We start from the raw sequence: 19,397 nt of genomic DNA, 5'->3' as shown, positions 1-19,397 counted from the left end.
ATATATTAACTTTCATGGAAATGGAAAATAACATTCTTAAGATAAATTATTAATCATATAATTAAATATTTATTTCATTTACCTTCAAATTATGTTACTGAATAATACTGCTGGTAATAAATCAAATACAGTAGATAAAGAAAATAAATAAAACAAATTAGTTTGAATATACATATTATACTATATAAAAATGAAAACCTCTTAGCTATAGTATATTTTAGTGGTGAAATCAGTGGTTGTCATGTGGCAGCCACTAACTATCTGTTTTTCTTTTATTATTTTTGAAATATGTTTGAGAACTTATTAATTTGAAACTAGAAAAAGTAATCAAAATGGAAGCTGGTGCGGTGGTTTTGTTGTGTTGTTGCAAGTTTAAGGTTGTGAGTTCAAGCCTCTTTGAGGCGTTTTTTTTTTTGTTTTTGTTTGTCTTATTTGAAAGTAATAATAGTAACAAAAAAGAAAGCTGCTGCTGTTGTGGTATTGTTTTGTTGTTACAACTTGCAAGTCCCGAGTTCGAGCATTCTTGAGGTTATTTTTTTTTTGTGTTTTTTTAAAATTGAAATAGATTTTTGTATTTATATGTTTCATACTTAATCAAGAAATGAAAATGTAAGGTAGTGTGGTGTTTCGGTTTTTAATTTGTTTTAAAAACGTTAGTTTGAGGAATTATTTTTTTGGTTTTGGTTTTAATACCGTAAAGAACGTTGCCAATACCAACCGAATTCGTGTCAACTTACGGAAACGACGCCGAGGCGTAACCAACACAGAACTGCCCAGCGCACCCAGGCGCAACGCACCGGGTAACAACCTAGTTGAAATAAATAAAGGAGCAAAGAATAGAAGAAGAATGAATGAGGATTCCTGTTGCACATAACTAGGTAAGACATGGATGCTTTAAAACATATATTCTAGAGTAAACTGCGGTTTTTATCCTCTAGTTTGTTGAAATCTTCGGTTTTAGTCCAATAATTTTAAATTTGTGATTTTCGTCCATGTGATTTCATTTCACTTGTATTAAACCCGATCCCACTAACCCTGATAAGTTTGGTCGTTAAAACCATAAGCGTGTACCTCACCTGAGGGGCAGTATAGTGTTTTTTCTCCCCATAATAAAACCCGGCCCCACACGTGAGAGGGCTTGCGAATTAAGGCTGGGGTTTATTTAGGGAGAAAAAGGACAAAGCTGCCCCTCACGTAAAGTGCGTAGCGATGGGTTTAACGACCAAACTTAACGGGGTTAGTGGGGTCGGGTTTAATTGCAAGTGAAATAAAACCACAGGGACGAAAATCACAAATTTGAAACTATTAGACTAAACCGTAGATTTTGACAATTCATTGGACGAAAATCGTAGTTTATTCTTTTTATCATCTTGGGCCAGGAAAAGGGGGGGGGGGGGGGGGGGGAACATGTCAAGTATTAGCTTGGGACCATGGCTTCTTAGGACTATTCTGGATGTACAATTCAATTTCAGTGATCATATTTCATTTCAGTTGGAAAATGCAGTCAAATGTTTGGAGTAGTATAAGCGATCGAGGAGTAGTAACTCATATCACGGGAGGAAACTTTGTACAGAGTTCTATTACTATTAATGGGTGGCTCCACGATTTCTTATGGGCACAAACATCCTAGGTAATTCAGTCTTATGTTTCTTCATTATTCGCAATGACCTTTTTTTTCTAGATGCTTATTTTGTATGGGCTTTTAGTTTAATGTTTTTATTCAGTTGAGGTCGTTATTAAAAAGAATTGTTTTCGTTCAATGGTCCGGACATTACTTCTGTAGCTGTAGCTGAAGTCGATGGCACAATAGGCTAAAATATGTAGTTATATTATTATTATTATTATTCCACTAAGTTTAAAAATCTACGTTTTATGATAGTTTTCTAATTTCTTTATCCTCTTTATATGCTTTATTTAATAATTTTGCCTGTTGAAACTTAAGTGAACCGATTTTTTTATTATACACTTCAAACAAGATGTATCTAGACATGGAAGTCAAAGTCTACTTTTGCTAACGCAAACGTATTATTAAATTGGATATAGTGACGTGATTAATTTAATTTTTGTTGTTGAGTAAACTAATAGAGAAATTTAGTTTATATTTATCCCTTCAAATTTTCATATCGGTTAAATTTCATATTTTACGATTCACGAAAGGCTCTATAATTACATAAATGAATACATATGATAAATCGATCATGTATTAATACATCTTAGTTTACAAATTTATGATATAAACCTAGGTAGTAATCGTAAAAAACAAATACCAGATTTAATTAAATTTGTATACACGCATATGAACGTGCACTCGAGTCAGTTCCGACACCAAAAAACAACATTGATGGTCGGTTAATTTGTGTATATTCTAGTTCGTTAATTTTATATATTTAATTGTTTATTTCGTGAACTTCGATACTTCATACGTGTTTGTTATGTTTCGGGTAGCAGGTAACTGATGCAACTATTTTGGACCTGTATGAGCACGCAATGAAGACTCGAGATGTTCAGCACGCAAAACGAGACAATAAAATGAAGAATGCTGGCGAGGAGACTCGTCGCTCTACGCGATAGGTGTGAAGATAGTCCATCATGTATCGCAATGGACTTAAATTAATGACCATTGACTTTTTGGTCCATTGCGTAATGCGATAGACCTATGAAGACCCCATTGCGCATCGTGATGGGTGCCAAAATCGTGAAAGTTAGGGTTTTTTATTATACAACATGTTGGACGATCCTATCATTATCATTCACATTCCAGAGCAGTTCCAGGGCAGGAAAAGACCATTTCCATCCTCCCGAAGCATCCAGAGATCATCTACATGGCATACGTTATCAGAATTAAAGATCTTTTGATATCGAAGCGCGGCTAATCTTCTCGAATCATACCCGAGATGTAAAGTATTGTATTTTACAGTTTTTCTCATGTGTTAAGAACGAATGAGTTGTAATTGTCTTCGATTAATCTAAGAGTATTGATATATAATATTACTTTGCAATCAGTCGGTTTAGGTTTATTTGGATCAGAACGATTTGTTTGCTAGTTGTTATGATAATTGCTTATAGGGTTGTTTGGACTAGTTGAATATGACGAAGCATACAATTGACCTTAGTTGAGTCACACTGGAAGGGACTATTTGATAACTAGTTCCGTGTGTTAGCAATGGTTGATGCCTAAGGTTCAACTTGTTTATCAATTTGAGTTGATCTTTGACAATTAATCTGTTAAGTAAATATGAGATTACTTTTTATTTAATTACTTAAACCCCGGGTGTGATTTGTCTTTGTCTATTGATTGGACTTTGCTCAGTTTACTTGTTTGGCTATTAAATCTAATCTCTTGCTAGTGTGATCAGCACTCATTACTGTTACTTCATAATTTTAGAAATTGGTTACATATTACACTGACCATATACTCATGATGGATACGATACCTGACTTACCCTATCTGCATAGGTTAATTGGGTTTTTCATGACTCGAACGACGGTCATCAAACATACAATATATACATGCTCAAGTCCTCATAATATTAAATGGGTCCTGTCGGGGTATGGTACTAAGAACCCTAATTTATTATGTTTTGGGCTTATTTTATTATATGGGCTAATACATTTGTTATTGGGCTGAGGGGGTTTTGTGGAGGTAACCCTAACTGGGCTAGGCCCATTAGGGTACCATGATGGTGGCCATGAGGCTCCCTATATAAGGAGGTCTCCACCTCCTTATCAAGGGTTGGCAAATAGCTCAATAAGAGCCACCACCATATTTTTGTGTCTGTGAACAAGAGATCCTCTGGATTTCTTAGCGGTCACCTCCACACCCCCAAAAGTCACAGCAGATCACAGCAGCGGTCGGAGCAGAAGCAAGCAAGTCGTGGTTCATTCATCTCGAAGTCCGTGGAAACATCGTCATGGGTCAGGTCAGATTCATTTCACGTTTCTACATTTGGCGCCATCCGTGGGAGGGCAATGATCCACACTTCGCTTCTCGTTTCGGCCCTCCGATCTGTCCATCAGCATCTCAGATCTACGGATCTGTTCATCAGATCTACGGATCTGTTCATCAAGATCTACAGATCTGTTCATCAAGATCTCAGATATACGGATCAATATTCCAGATCTGTTCATCAATATTCCAGATCTGTTCATCAATATCTCAGATCTGTTCATCAATATTCCAGATCTGTTCATCGATATCTCAGATCTACGATTTCTTCTCTCAAATATGTTCTTCCGTAGATCTAAAAAATATTTCCAGATCTGGAAATACTATCAGATCTGTTGGAAGAAAAACACAAGAAGAAATACTATCGGATCTGAACAATGATCTGGAAATACACAGGAAGAAATACCCGATATTTTGGGGAAAACCCTCATATCTGTGCTGAATCAGATCTGGGTTCGCTCATGCGTCAAGCATGCTTAAACATCAAGCATGCTCAAACATCTAAGTATGCTCACGCATCGATGCTCACGCATCAAGCATGCTCACGCATCAAGCATGCTCAAACATGCGCGCAGGCACCGAGCGCGCGACAAGCATGCTCACGCATCAAGCATGCTCAAGCATCAAGCATGCTCAAGCATCAAGCATGCTCAACCATCAAGCATGCTCAAGCATCAAGCATGCTCAAGCATCAAGCATGCTCAAGCATCAAGCATGCTCAAACATCAAGTATGCTCACGCATCGATGCTCAAGCATCAAGCATGCTCACGCATCGATGCTCAAACATTAAGCATGCTCAAACATGCGCGCAGGCACCGAGCGCGCGACAAGCATGCTCACGCATCAAGCATGCTCAAACATCAAGCATGCTCAAGCATCAAGCATGCTCAAACATCAAGCATGCTCAAGCATCAAGCATGCTCAAACATCAAGCATGCTCAAACATCAAGTATGCTCACGCATCGATGCTCAAGCATCAAGCATGCTCACGCATCGATGCTCAAACATCAAGCACGCTCAAACATGCGCGCAGGCACCGAGCGCGCGAAAAGTCAACCCACAAGATACAGACCAAGGCTTAAAATCAAGATGTCATGAAGACAGCCAAAACCTATGCTCATGGCGCATAGCACATGCTCAAGCAGGCTCAAGCATCAAGCATGCTCAAACATCAAGCATGCTCACGCATCACGCATGCTCACACATCACAGATGCTCACGCATTCAAAATCTCTAGATCATGCGCGCCACCGCGGATCAACTTCGGATTCCGCATGCGCGCTCCCGGCGATCACTCTTCGCCACAGCGGTTTGCATTCGCGCCACCGCATACATGTTTTTGCATACATGTTTCACACTTCCTTTTATTAATTTGAGCAATATGACAACATTATATTGACATCAAACTAAAAATAAAACGAAGTAAAACATACATGCGCGAGCTTCAAGCTCAAATGCGTTGACGAGTCTTAACTCTAAAACGTCAGGGCCTTAGCCCAAAAATATGAGCCTTAGCTCAAACTTAAAAGTTGGGAATCCTCATAAACCCACAGGCCTCGCGCCAAGGGTGGAATACTCAGACCCACAGGTCTCGCGCCGAGGGTGGAATACATAGACCCACAGGCCTCGCGCCAAGGGTGGAATGCTCATAAACCCACAGGCCTCGCGCCAAGGGTGGAATGCTCATAGACCCACATGCCTCGCGCCAAGGGTGGAATGCTCATAGACCCACAGGCCTCGCGCCAAGGGTGGAATGCTCATAGACCCACAGGCCTCGCGCCAAGGGTGGAATGCTCATAGACCCACAGGCCTCTCATAGACCCACAGGCCTCGCGCCAAGGGTGGAATGCTCATAGACCCACAGGCCTCGCGCCAAGGGTGGAATGCTCATAGACCCACATGCCTCGCGCCAAGGGTGGAATACTCATAAACCCACAGGCCTCGCGCCAAGGGTGGAATACTCATAAACCCATATGGCTACGCGCCATACTAAAAGGTTCGGCCACGAGCCGCGCAAGCACCTGTGACATCATTATTATTATCTGGCCGTTTGTGCCTCCACTATTATTTTGAAGACAAGCCGGGATAGTCATCCTGCGCAGAAGAGGCCCTTGGCCAGTCATTATCATCATATTACAGCTCGTAAGCCGCCTTGCGCGCGAGCTTAATTATTCTACAAGCTCGTAAGTCGCCTTGCGCGCCAGCTTCATTATTCTACAAGCCCGTAAGTCGCCTCGTGCGCCAGCTTCTTTATTATTACAGCTCGTAAGTCGCAATACGCGCAGGCTCTCATTATTCTACAAATTCGTAAGTCGCCTCACGCGCCAGCTTTATTATTTTATAGCTCGTAAGCCGCCTTGCGCGCCAGCTTCATTATTCTACAAGCTCGTAAGTCGCCTCGCGCGCCAGCTTCTTTATTATTACAGCTCGTAAGTCGCCATGCGCGCAGGCTCTCATTATTCTACAAGCTCGTAAGTCGCCTCACGCGCCAGCTTTATTATTCTACAGCTCGTAAGTCGCCTCACGCGCCAAGCTTTATTATTTTACAGCTCGTAAGCCGCCTCGCGCGCAAACTTCATTATTCTTCAGCTCGTAAGTCGCCGCGCTCGCCAGCTTTATTATTCTTAGCTCGTACGTCGCCGCACGCGCCAGCTTTATTACTCAGCTCGTAAGTCTCCTCGCGCGCAGGCTTTTATTATTCTCAGCTCGTAAGTCGCTTCGCGCGCAGGCTTTTGTTATTATTATAGCTCATAAGTCGCCTCGCGCGCAAGCTTTATTATCAGGCCCCGCGCCACTATTATTATGATGCGTGCTATATCTTATTCATACTAGTGCACCATCATCATCATAAGGATCACAACATGTCACCATCATGGAGAAAACCTCCCAAAACTCAAAGACAAGGCCGAAGGAAAGGGAAGAAACCGCCTCACGATCTAGCACACCTTATAAAGTCCAGTGCTCCACCTAAACGCTTGCACGCCTAGGAGCAACACTGGACTTGGGGGGCTTGTCGGGGTATGGTACTAAGAACCCTAATTTATTATGTTTTGGGCTTATTTTATTATATGGGCTAATACATTTGTTATTGGGCTGAGGGGGTTTTGTGGAGGTAACCCTAACTGGGCTAGGCCCATTAGGGTACCATGATGGTGGCCATGAGGCTCCCTATATAAGGAGGTCTCCACCTCCTTATCAAGGGTTGGCAAATAGCTCAATAAGAGCCACCACCATATTTTTGTGTCTGTGAACAAGAGATCCTCTGGATTTCTTAGCGGTCACCTCCACACCCCCAAAAGTCACAGCAGATCACAGCAGCGGTCGGAGCAGAAGCAAGCAAGTCGTGGTTCGTTCATCTCGAAGTCCGTGGAAACATCGTCATGGGTCAGGTCAGATTCATTTCACGTTTCTACAGGTCCATAAAAAAAACAAAGTATTTGAAACCATCATCTCACAACTCTGATAGCTCCAAAGCTCAAATGATAAAAATGATTTAAAGCATCTACAGATGGGTTGTCAATAGTAGAGATCAAAGTTTGTGCATGCGAAACACAAAGACCAATATCAACCGTAGCACGTGGTTTAGTAAGGTTAATCTATTATCCAGCGGATAGAAGCCTCACTCACTAATAAGATTAAGTCTTACGTGCAGCCGAGAAAGTAGAGAAACACCATACCCCTTTGAGCGCCCGATTTGCCCATAAATATTTGGCTTGGACGAGAATATCAACTACATAAGGGTGTCTTGGGCATCCTAGATATTTTCATGTTCTAACCTATATCTTTCACTCACAACTTTCTTCTTACTCCGATTATCCTTTATAAGAACAACTAACTTATTCTCATGTCGGAGGGGGATTATAGAAGACCCTTCTTACAATAAGCTCACGGTTTGTTTTATATGTACATATCCTTTCGAGCCTTCAAGCCCTGGAGCCTTCTAGACCATCACCCACTATTATTTTTTGTAGCAACAAGGCTCATTTATTGTTACGCCTAGGTATATAAGGTTCATTGGTCTAACTCACGTAACATAACATACCTCTTTGTTTACATATAATATAACGACCAGTGTAATCTGGTTAATATTATTCGAAACTAACCATCTTGGATTTTACACACACACACACACAATTTACAACATTCTTTTCAATGTTGGTGCATTATAAGAAGTGTTATAGGTCATTCTTTTCATTTTCTCTCATTCACCACGTCTGCTCTATCTCAATGCGAACTCAGCTTTTCTTGCATCATTCAATACTACCACCCCAGCCCCAATTAAGAGTCATTTCCCCTCATTTTCCACCATTCCATTTTGTTTAATATAAAAAAAAAATAAAAAAAAAGCAAAAAAACATTGATTGGACAAGGGCCCACCCACCCTAAAGGGTGTGCATGACTATCCTCATTCTGGTCTCGTCATATGTAAAAAGACGGGGGCGACGCGGTACTCAACGACACCCTTGAAGGACCATTTGGCCACGTAGGATCCTTCAAGGGTGATGCTCAAATAACATGTTCTATGTGTTTTCTATATTGTACCTTTGTGATAATAAGTTGTACTAAGTGTTTTGTATGATATACCTTTGTTATATATTTTGTAATCTCCGCGTTAAGTTGAAAACATACACATGCCTGTCTTTCCTTTCTGTCATAAACAATGCTTCTCCTTCCAATCCGTCTCATGGCTCAAAAGTGGTTTTCAGTGTTCCCAAGTTCACTTAACAAAAGAAAGGAAAGGAAATGAAAATTTTTCCTTTCATTTCTATTCTTCTCTTTTTCTTTTCTTTCCTTTCTATCTTTCCCTTCGATTCCATTTAGAAGGAAAGAGATTCTTCCAGAGTCACTCTTACAACCTTTATTTCTTTTATTTAATGAAACTATGAAACACCGCTTAATCTTAATCCCTTTATTTTTCTTTCTAAAAAAACTCTGGAACACGTCTTTGCTTATTTCCTTCCTTTTTCTTTCTTTTACATCCTTAACACCCTGTTTCCGAGTTCTTTAAGGACAGAAAAGAAATAAAATGAAAGAAAAGGAAAAAATTATTGTGTTCCAGATATTTTTTGAAGTAAGGAAAAAAAAAAGGAGAAAGTTGGTTTATCTAACCCCGCACCGTGTGAGTCGAAACACTAGTTACAAACTTACAAATTATTAATTATATAAAAAAACAAAATCCAAAAGCCCTTTCATTTTCAACTTTATGTAAAGAAGTGTAGTTGTAGTGGTAACAACATATTAAAAAGGAAAGATTCGAGGTCTAAATAAAAAAAAGTCAAATAGAGGATGAATTAAATTAACAAACAGTTGTTTAATTTTCAAACCAACTTCATTCATTCATTATATCTTCTCGATTATCAAAACCCATCACTCTCTTTCATTTCACTCACCCAATGACCCAAGTGGTTGCCGTCGCAGGTTGCGGCGGCGTATGCGGTGGCGAAAACAGAAGGTCAACCAAAGAAGAAGACGAAAGTCAACTCTCGATACTGGAGCTAATAATCGCAGCTTTCCGGAAGTCAATGGCGGCGTGTCGAGTCGATGATCAGATTGTCGAAGCGAAACCCAAGTTCCGACAGATGGAAATCGGATGGCCGACAGACGTCCAACATTTGACTCACGTTACATTCGACCGGTTTCATGGGTTCCTAGGACTTCCGGTTGAGTTCCAAGTTCAAATCCCGTCTCGTGTTCCCAGTGCCAGGTATCTAATTTTGGGTTTTTTTTTTAAAAAATTATTAATTGTTTTAAGTTAGAAATTAATGATATCTGTGTATGACAGTAAATGTTTTGGAATTTAGGGTTTATGGTGGTCAATGGATTTTTACTAAAATCCAACAATATTGGGGCCCTCATATTATATGTTTGATTTTTAATTAATAGCTTTATTGCTTTTTATTAATTCCAACCAAACGGTCCCAACTAATAAATTGGTTGCTAACTATGTCATCTTTTAAAGTATTTTTTTCTCAGCAGTTCGCGACTAACAGAATCCTAACGCCGTTAGTTGTAGGTCGCCAGCAAAATGTTTTTGCCCGGAAAACTCAACATTTTTGTAACCTTGGATCAGACCGACCTTTAGGAACCTTTTTCTAGTAAAAGCTCGAATTATTGAGGTCGCCGAAACCCTAGAACCATCGCCAGAAGTTGGTGGTGGTTGGTTGGTGGTGAGTTAGTTGGTGGTGGTAGTGGTGTTCAAGTTGAGTTTTCTGGCAAAAAATGTGACTTTTCCGGCCAAAAGCGTTTTTCCGGCGACCTAAAAATAACGGCGTTAGGATTCTGTTAGTCGCGGACCGTTGGGAGCAAATTCATTAGCAGCCAATTCGATAGTTGGGACCAGCAACGACCAAAAGATGATTGCTGGGATTGATAAAAACCAATATACCTTTTTAATAAAACAGTAAGGGTCTGTTTGGTATGAGGTAATGGTAGTGAGTGGCGGTGGTGGTGGGGGGAGGTAGGTGGTGGTCGTGACATCGGTGGGCGGTGATGGTGGTTGGTGGTGGTGGGCGACGGGAGATGATGGTGGTTGGAGGTGGGTGGTGGTGGTGGTGTTGGGGTGGGTGGTGGCGGTAACGGTGGAGGTGGCAGGCGGTGGTTGGCGGCGGTGGTGGTGAGGGGCAGGGGCGACGGTTGATGGTGGTGGCCGGCGGGTGGCGGTGGTGGTCGCCTAACACTGATGATGATGGTTGGTGGCGGTAACGACGTCGGTGGACGACAATGGTGGTGGATGGTGGCGGCAGCGGCGGTGGTGGTAGTGGTGGTAGATGTTGATGGTGGTGGAAGGGTGGTGAAGGTGATGTAAGGTGAAAGAGAGAATGGAATGAAAAAAAACATGGGGTATGGATGGAATGAAATTGGGGTGTTTTAGAGGGAATGGATGCTTGCGGTGCGCGCATATAATGTATATATGTGTGAACCCTCGGGTGGGCAAAAGTAAAATTGTACTAATTTTGACGTTATTTTACTAATCTCGTGAAAATAACGTTAAAAGTGATGGAAGGTTAATCAGGCATCATGTGGTGGCGTTGATAGCCGAAAGGCAAGGGTACATGCACCAATCAGCCAGCGTCCCGATGATTGAGTGCTATGTGCCTTATGTCCAAGGCTTGATGCAAAACTACTATAGAGCCGGGGGTCTCACCGGAAGCAGCCTCTCTATCCCCACGGGGTAGAGGTAAGGCTGTCTACATCTTACCCTCCTCAGACCTTGCCATAGCTTTGCTATTGGTGGGATATACTGAGTACGATGATGATGATGATGATGATGATTATGGAATGTCATTCCATTCCTTTGGTCAACCAAACACACTTTTCTCCATTCCCTCACAATGGGTCATTCCATTCCGCCCTCCATTCCTGCATACCAAACGCTACCTAATTAAAGCTGTCTGGGAAGAATCCTAAGTTCAACAATTTGGGACCTACTTCTTTCATTGCTCAAACTCTAAGTTTGAGTTCTGAGATTCATAACATTAAAACTGATTACTTAATAAATATTATTATTGTGTTGCATGTTGGCATATAGAGGTGGGCGCCAAACCCGGTTCCGGACCTGACCCGAAGGTACGAACCAGGTTTCAGTTTCTGGCACCATTCCTGGACCTGGAACCGGAACCGTTTCCACCTCTACCATATCAAAACCCGATCGTGCATGGAACTGGCTCCTAGCCGACCTATTTCTTGACCTTTTTTTACCATACCTGGAACCGGGTCCTACCAGATTCCAGTTCCTGAAAAAACCTGATTAGCCCACCGCTATTGACATATGTTTTGTTTTTGTGTAGCGTTAGTGTGTTTGGTGTATCTGCTGAATCAATGCAATGTTCTTATGATTCAAGAGGAAATAGTGTCCCCACGATTCTGTTACTCATGCAAAAGCGGTTATATGCTCAACAAGGTTTAAAGGTATACTTTGTTATCAAATAATAATATAACTTTTGCTTTTAAAAAGGTGTAAATTTAGGTGATTTTCTGCTCATGTGATGTCACCCTTTATAGTTTTTTTGTTAGTTACCCAGTTAGTTGAATTAGGGGCGGAAATTCCCAAAACGATACAGTTATATATGGGTTGAGTTGGGTCTAGTGTAACCCGTCTAATAAACGTTCATGTTTGGGTTGGGTTGGGTTGGGTTGTTGCCCTTGTGGATAAATAGCTGAACCGAAACAAAAATAAAACACCAAAAACTGAACCGAGAAAAAAAAACCCGAGAGTTTGGTTCTGTGTTTTCATTAAAGCCAAACTTTCGGTTTTGCGTGTAATTAAAACCGCAAAAACATATCCGAAATTATAAATTTTCATTTCTTATTTTCGATTTTAAGTAATTGTTAATAGTTTAATATCTAATGTAACCCGAATATTTTTAGCCCAAAAGTATAATATTCACAGTTAATTATTATCTAACAAAATAAATTAGGCCCAAATTTGTTATTTTTGGACCCAAATTTTCAAGGAAATGGCAAAACAAAAAAAAGCGTAAACTTACCGAAACCAAACATTCTTAAAAAACTGTAAAAAACCAAACCAAAACCAAACGGTTTTCAAACACTGAAAAGACAGAAAAAAGTTTGGTTTCTAAAACTCAAAAATCGAAACCAAACGATTTCAAAAGTCAAAAACCGAAGAAACCGAAACTGAACTTTTTTCAAAGACTCAAAAATCGAGGCTTGAGCCCCAAACCGACCCCTACCTAGCAGCCTGTTTGATCAGTTCAGGTAAACAGGTTACGTGGGTCGTAAATGGGTCACATTGGTCCGGGATAGAGTTGAGGTTTTCAACACGATTAAGTAAATGGGTCGGGTTCACATGAATGACACCAACCCGCAACCCATTTTATCTAACCAAAAACCAACTTATTTTTTTCTGTTATTCATAGGCAGAAGGAATATTCCGTATAAACCCTGAAAACAGTCATGAGGAGCACGTGCGGGCCCAGTTAAACCAAGGCACGGTTCCTGAAGACATAGAGGTTCATTGTCTCGCGAGCTTAATTAAAGCTTGGTTCCGGGAACTGCCATGTGGTGTACTTGACGGGCTTTCACCCGATGAGGTTTTGCGGTGCAACACTGAAGAGGAACGGGTCGAGCTTGTTAAAAAGCTAAAACCCACTGAAACCGCGTTGCTTAATTGGGCTATTGACCTTATGTCTGACGTGGCGCAACATGAAGAATTGAATAAAATGAATGCTAGAAATATCGCCATGGTTTTCGCCCCGAATATGACTAAGGTAACTTTTTGAAATTTATGGTTGTGTTTGTGTTTGTTTATGTTAATTTGTTAATAGTATAAACGAACTGTTAACTAACAAACATACCTCAACATAGGTAAACAAACCTTTGAGCAACCACCAGCTAAAAATAAATGTGAACATCAATTTGTCGGGCCTAAATGATTAATAAAACTACACTAAACTGTATGGGGTCTAAAATTTAATTGAATCAATAAACAAACGAACTTAAACACATGTAAACCAACGAACATAAATGAATGCAAACAAGCGAACGGTCACGAACATAAATGAACGAATGACACGTGTTCATGTTCGTTTGCTTAACTAAATGGACACAAAATTTTGTTCATGTTCATTTGTTTGTTCAGTTCGTTTACAAGCATACAAATTCGGTGTGATTTACACCACTAAAACTTTGAAAAGTATGATCTTATTCTTACCCTTTCATTGTTTTTGTTTTTCTAATAGTTAGAATGCATAATAGTAATTTTAAAGATATTTTGGTGGTGTACAAATCAGCCGCCATATTTTGGCACGGACCCATTTGGCAGGCCGCTTACGTTGAGTAACGGGTCAAAACAGGCAAGTTTTAGAACAGGTCAAACCTGGTCACAATGCAGTAACGCACCCTAAGCTAAAATATTTTAACTGCTTTTAAAATACCATCTGGATGAAATTAATGTTTTCGCACTACGTTTCTTGTTCAGATGTCCGATCCGTTAACAGCACTAATGCACGCGGTACAAGTCATGAACTTACTTAAAACCTTAATCACAAAAACACTTAGAGAACGTGAAGAGACTACCGCCATGCGGGGCCCACAAACCTATAATGTGGGGCCTGATAGTGACTTGAACAACCCTGAAGGGATGCAAACTAGTAGTGAACTCAGAAGACCCGTATCAGAAGATGAAGACGGGTGTGGTCAAGGTGACAATAGTGATTATGAAGTCGAATCGTTAAATGAGATGGAAGAAACCTTCTTGAAACAGATAGAAAAGAACAAAAACGCTAAAAGTCGGTTCAAGAAAGAACTTAATAATTTGGTAATGCAACATTCGAGCCCGACTAACGGGTTTGATTACAAAGAGGGGTCTTAAATTTGATTGTTGTATTTATGTGAAGTAGCTGTTATTGTTGTCTTTTATTTAACTTTTATGTAACCCATATATACCATGAAGATGATGTCTGTGAACTCTTTTCTAACCCTTGTAATCCTGTATTAACAATGTAAACGGTGACAAACAAAACCGGCTATAATAAAATATTATTCCAAACATGAAAGAAAAATATATATAAAAGTGAAAAGGTTAGATAGCTCAATCCAAACGGGACCGAAACCTAAAACTGACAAACTGTTAAAACCGTTGGACGGTTTCAGTGGTTTTGAACTATCTAAATGTTTTGTTATTTTCTATTTCTTGAACAACATATGGTCTTTATATATATATAGGGGTGGGTTCTAGTAAAAACTCCTTTTAAAAAAAAAACTTAAAAACTTTTAAAAACTTTTAAAAAACTATTTTTAACTTTTTTTAAAATTTCTTTTGAAGTTTCTTTTTTTTTCCATTATTCTTATATGTTGTTAATGGTTCAAAAAAAAAAAAAAACTTGTCGGTAACTTCGTCGGTATAGTGCGCATGTGTAATAGTGTGCATTGCATATATGCAAAAGTGTTTGTATTGTATAGAATACAACACTATTGCACATATTTGATACACACTATTGTATATATGCAATATAAGACTAATACACACATCAAATACACATTAGTACGTATGTGTAATACAACATTAACGCGCATGTGCACCACATCGACTTTTATTTTATTATTATTTTTTTTCCATATAATACAACACTACTACACATATACAATACACAAATATTGAATATATGCAATAAAACACTATTAAACTCAAAAATACATAGTAATACACATGTGTAATACAACGGTATCGCGCAGTAATACGTATGTGCATTACGGCGGGTTTTTTTTTTATTTTTTTTATATTTTTCGAGTGAAATATAAGAAAATATAAGAATAATGGCTAAAACAGAATTTTGAAAATATTTGTTTATTTTTAATTAAAAATAATTCTTTAGGAGTTTTTTAGTTTTCTCTCTAAAGACGAGTTTTCTTTTGATCCTCTTCCTATATATATATATATAGGGGAGAGATGTTTTGAGAACCATGTTAAGTTTTAAGAACTCAATTCTAGGCCACACATTTAATTAAATGGATTGGAATATGTGATTGAGATTAAATCTGGCAAAAAAGTCAAAGTAGGAGAGAAAATAAATATGTAAGTGGTTACACTAACTTTTACGTCCGTTACACATGTGTAAAAAGTCGACTCGGTGCGTAAAAAATTCTGTAATTTTTTTACGTGTATGTAACTTACATATATTACGCATGTGTAAAAAAAATTCGAAAAAAAAAATCGTTATACTGAGTTCTTTCGAGTTTTTAAAACTCAAAGGGGTTCTTAATTGTAATCTCCCCTATATATATATAGGGTAAGGTTAAAATGAAAACCCACTTAAGTTGTGAAAACTCTAGAAACTCATTCTTAACCACATGCTTTTAATTCAAGTTTAAATCTTGTGGTCCACAATTAAAGTGAATAAAAAATGTAAATATAAATATAACTTTTTCTCTCTTCTGAAAACATATATAAAAATTAGTAAAAAAATGTTAAAAAATAACAAAACATTTTTATTTTGATGTTTCGATGTTTTGTATTAAATTTTACAACATATATTATATGTAAACAAAAATGATGTTACATAGGGTTTTCACAACTCAAGTGGGTTTTCATTTTATACTTTGCCTATATATATATATATATATTCTTAGAACAAGTGTAGGTTATATGTCTTTTTGTAGGGTGTGTACTTTTTTGTTGATATTTAATGCAAACACATGTAAGATAGTTTTTCGTACTATTCATCACAATGCAACTACATGTTGATGTATATTAATATATTGAGTAGGAAGAAATTGGTTTTGGATAGAAGGAAATTTTAATGTATGAATAAATTATACTTGTGTAGGATAAAAATGCAAGAGAGAAAAAATAAGTTATAAAAATAAATGAATTCTTAATATTTTTCAATTATAATAATTTGATTAGTTATATTAATTGAATAGATAACTATTATATTTATTAGTTATATTAATTGAAGAGAGAGCATGCATTAATACTTTCCTCAATTTATCTTTAAGAATTTAAAACCTAAAATGAAACTAGTGACCCATATCCATTTATCGCAGTAATCTTATTTCTCTCCTGAACCATCCCTATATATATATGTGTGTGTGTGTGTGTGTAGAAAATGTTCAAATAAAAATGAGTTTTCTTGGAATTGTAAAAACTAATAGATTTTTGACACGTGTCATTACAACATATGGTGAAAGAACAAGTATAGGAAACTATGTCAGTTATAATGGTGAAAGGGTAATTATAGGATCCTAAGTCGGTTTTTGGTAATTTTAAATCTCAACCGTTGATTAACATGATTCAATGGGTATGATCTATTCATAGTCTTCCTAGGAAACTACTTGTTTTTAGGATAACCCTCCCAATATATATATGGGATCAGAATCATATGAGAACTTTTTGGGAATTGAGAATTATGAGAACCATTTTGGACCACAGAAAAACCCAAAAATAAAAAAAAACACAAAAATAAAAAAGTAAAAAAAACCTAAAATTCTTATTTATCATCCCGGTTTCTAAAAAAAACAACGAAAAAAAATTCTCGGTTTAGCTAAATTATACATATACATATACATACATACATACATACATACATACATATATATATATATATATATATATATATATATATATATATATATATAATATGTACATATATGTACACATATATTTTTTTATACACATATGTATAATTTAAGGTAAATGATAATGCACATATGTGTACATTACGTAACTAGAGATTAAATGAAATTATACATATATGTTTAGGTTTAATATTAAAAAAATTTTCGGTTTTTTTAATGAAGCCGGAATAAAATATAAGAATTTTGGTTTTTTTACTTTTTTAAAATTTTCATTTTTTTTGTTTTATAATTTTTAAAAGGAATATTGGTTTTAAATAATCCCAACTATGGCCTATTGGTAAATATCAGTCCCAACTTTACACTTGCCTGCTGACCGTCCCAACTATTGATGTATTTGTTTTTAACAGGCCGCGACTAATGGATGTTAAATCCGTTAGTGATTTGCTGACGTGGACCTTCTTCTCCGGCTGCTTCACGCCGGAAACTTGCCGGAAACCTGCAACTCGCCTCCATTCTCCCTAATATCATTACACCATCTCTCTTTATCTTTCCGCTCATTCGAAACCTAACCGATGTGCCGCCGTTGTTGTCTTCGGCGAAGTCCACCCTCGTCAATCGTGCACCATTCGAGGTAATTGACACATCATTCGACTCATTTTTATCCTCTTAACAAAAGCCCTATGCTTATTTTGTAAATCGTGTAACATTGATTTTAAATTTTTGAAAATAAAATCGGGTTTGGTATATAGGGATTGGCCATGAAAGAAGATGAAATCTACTTCCTTTTCTAATTTCCGATGTCTTTTGAAGAGGGAGGGAGACGGTGTGACGATATTAGGGAGAATGGAGGCGAGTTGCAGGCTTCCGGAAAGTTTCCGGCGTGATGCGGCCGGAGAAGAAGGTCCACGTCAACAAATCACTAACAGAGTTAACATCTGTTAGTCGCGGCCCGTTAAAAACAAATACATCAAAAGTTGGGACGGTCAGCAGGCAAGTGTAAAGTTGGGACTGATATTCACCAACAAGCCATAGTTGGGATTATTTAAAACCAATATTCCTTTTTTAAATATTTTTTAGATGTTTTTTTAGTGGTCCAAAATGATTCTTAAAGTTTTCAATTTGCAAAGGGTTCTCTTAGGATCCTTACTATATATGTGTGTGTGTATATATATATATATACAGAGGTGGGATCTAGAGAGAACTCCTCTTAAAGAGAGAACTAGAGAACTAATAAAAACTATTTTTAACTTTTAAAAAAAAATATTTTGCGATTTTTTTCTTTCCTCTTTCTAATAAGATGATATTGTTACTAAAAAATAAAAAAAACCATCGATGTAGTGCATATGTGCACTAATGTGTATTGCATATATACAATAGTGTTTTATTGCATATAATCAACACAATTGCATTATATAATACACACTATTGAATATATGCAAATATAAACACTAATAATTGTACTCAAAACAACCTATCGTATATACGTAATACAACACTAATACACATATGCACTATATTGTTTTTTGGTATTTTTGTATATAATATAACACTATTACACTAATACAATACAAAAAATTGCATATATGCTATTCAACATTATTGCACATATACAATAGTGTTTTATTTAATATAATCAACACAATTGCATATACAATACACACTATTGAATATATCCAAATATAAACACTAATAATTGTACTCAAAACAAACTATCGTATATACGTAATATAACACTAATGCACATATGCACTATATTGTTTTTTTTGGTATTTTTGTATATAATATAACACTATTGCACTAATACAATACAAAAAATTGCATATATGCTATTCAATATTATTGCACATATTAAAATACACACTAGTGCACATATGCAATAAAAAAGTCGATGTATTGCATATGTGCACTACGAGTTTTTTTTTATTTTTATTTTTTTTATATTTTTCGAGTGAATGGTAACAAAATATAAGAATAATGGCAAACACGAAAATTTTAAAATATTTCTTTATTAGTTCTCTAGTTCTCTCTTTAAGAAGGAGTTCTCTCTTGATCCTCTCCCTACATATATATATGTAGGGGTAGGTTAACGTACAATAATTGGTTATTGTACATTAGGTACGCGAGCTTTTTGAACGTCAATTTCAATTTCACGCGGTGGCATAATTGTAAATAACTTAAATTTAATTGTATGATCTAATTCATCAATTGATTCATCGAGCGTCCATCCATATCAATATAATTCAACCGTCGATCAGCATCAAACTAACTTGCAGATTGATATCAAACTAATTGAGTTAACTATCTAACCCTAAAAATGTTCGTTACCTGCAAATAAAACAGAACGTTTTATCAAAACGTATTAAAAAAATCAAATTTATTTCAAACCAGAACGTATTAAAAGAACGTTTTATCAAAA

The 19,397-nt window shown here is 37.3% G+C and overlaps 1 protein-coding gene across 1 annotated transcript; it reads left to right on the top strand.

Moving 5' to 3' along the window:
- Window positions 1-9,339: 9,339 nt before the first annotated feature.
- Window positions 9,340-14,286, top strand: LOC143616886 (rho GTPase-activating protein 2-like). The gene is made up of 4 exons (XM_077089587.1): window positions 9,340-9,650; window positions 11,734-11,854; window positions 12,823-13,173; window positions 13,884-14,286. Exons 1-4 carry the CDS (start codon window positions 9,340-9,342, stop codon window positions 14,274-14,276), a joined length of 1,176 nt encoding a protein of 391 aa, XP_076945702.1. The 3' UTR covers window positions 14,277-14,286.
- Window positions 14,287-19,397: the final 5,111 nt, after the last annotated feature.

Source organism: Bidens hawaiensis, unplaced genomic scaffold (genome assembly GCF_021521415.1).
Source record: "Bidens hawaiensis isolate Kalapana, Puna unplaced genomic scaffold, B.hawaiensis_p1.1 tig00050437_1, whole genome shotgun sequence".
Lineage (NCBI taxonomy): Eukaryota > Viridiplantae > Streptophyta > Magnoliopsida > Asterales > Asteraceae > Bidens > Bidens hawaiensis.
The sequence above is the reverse complement of the archived record's forward strand: the minus strand, read 5'-3'. Positions and strand labels throughout refer to the sequence as shown.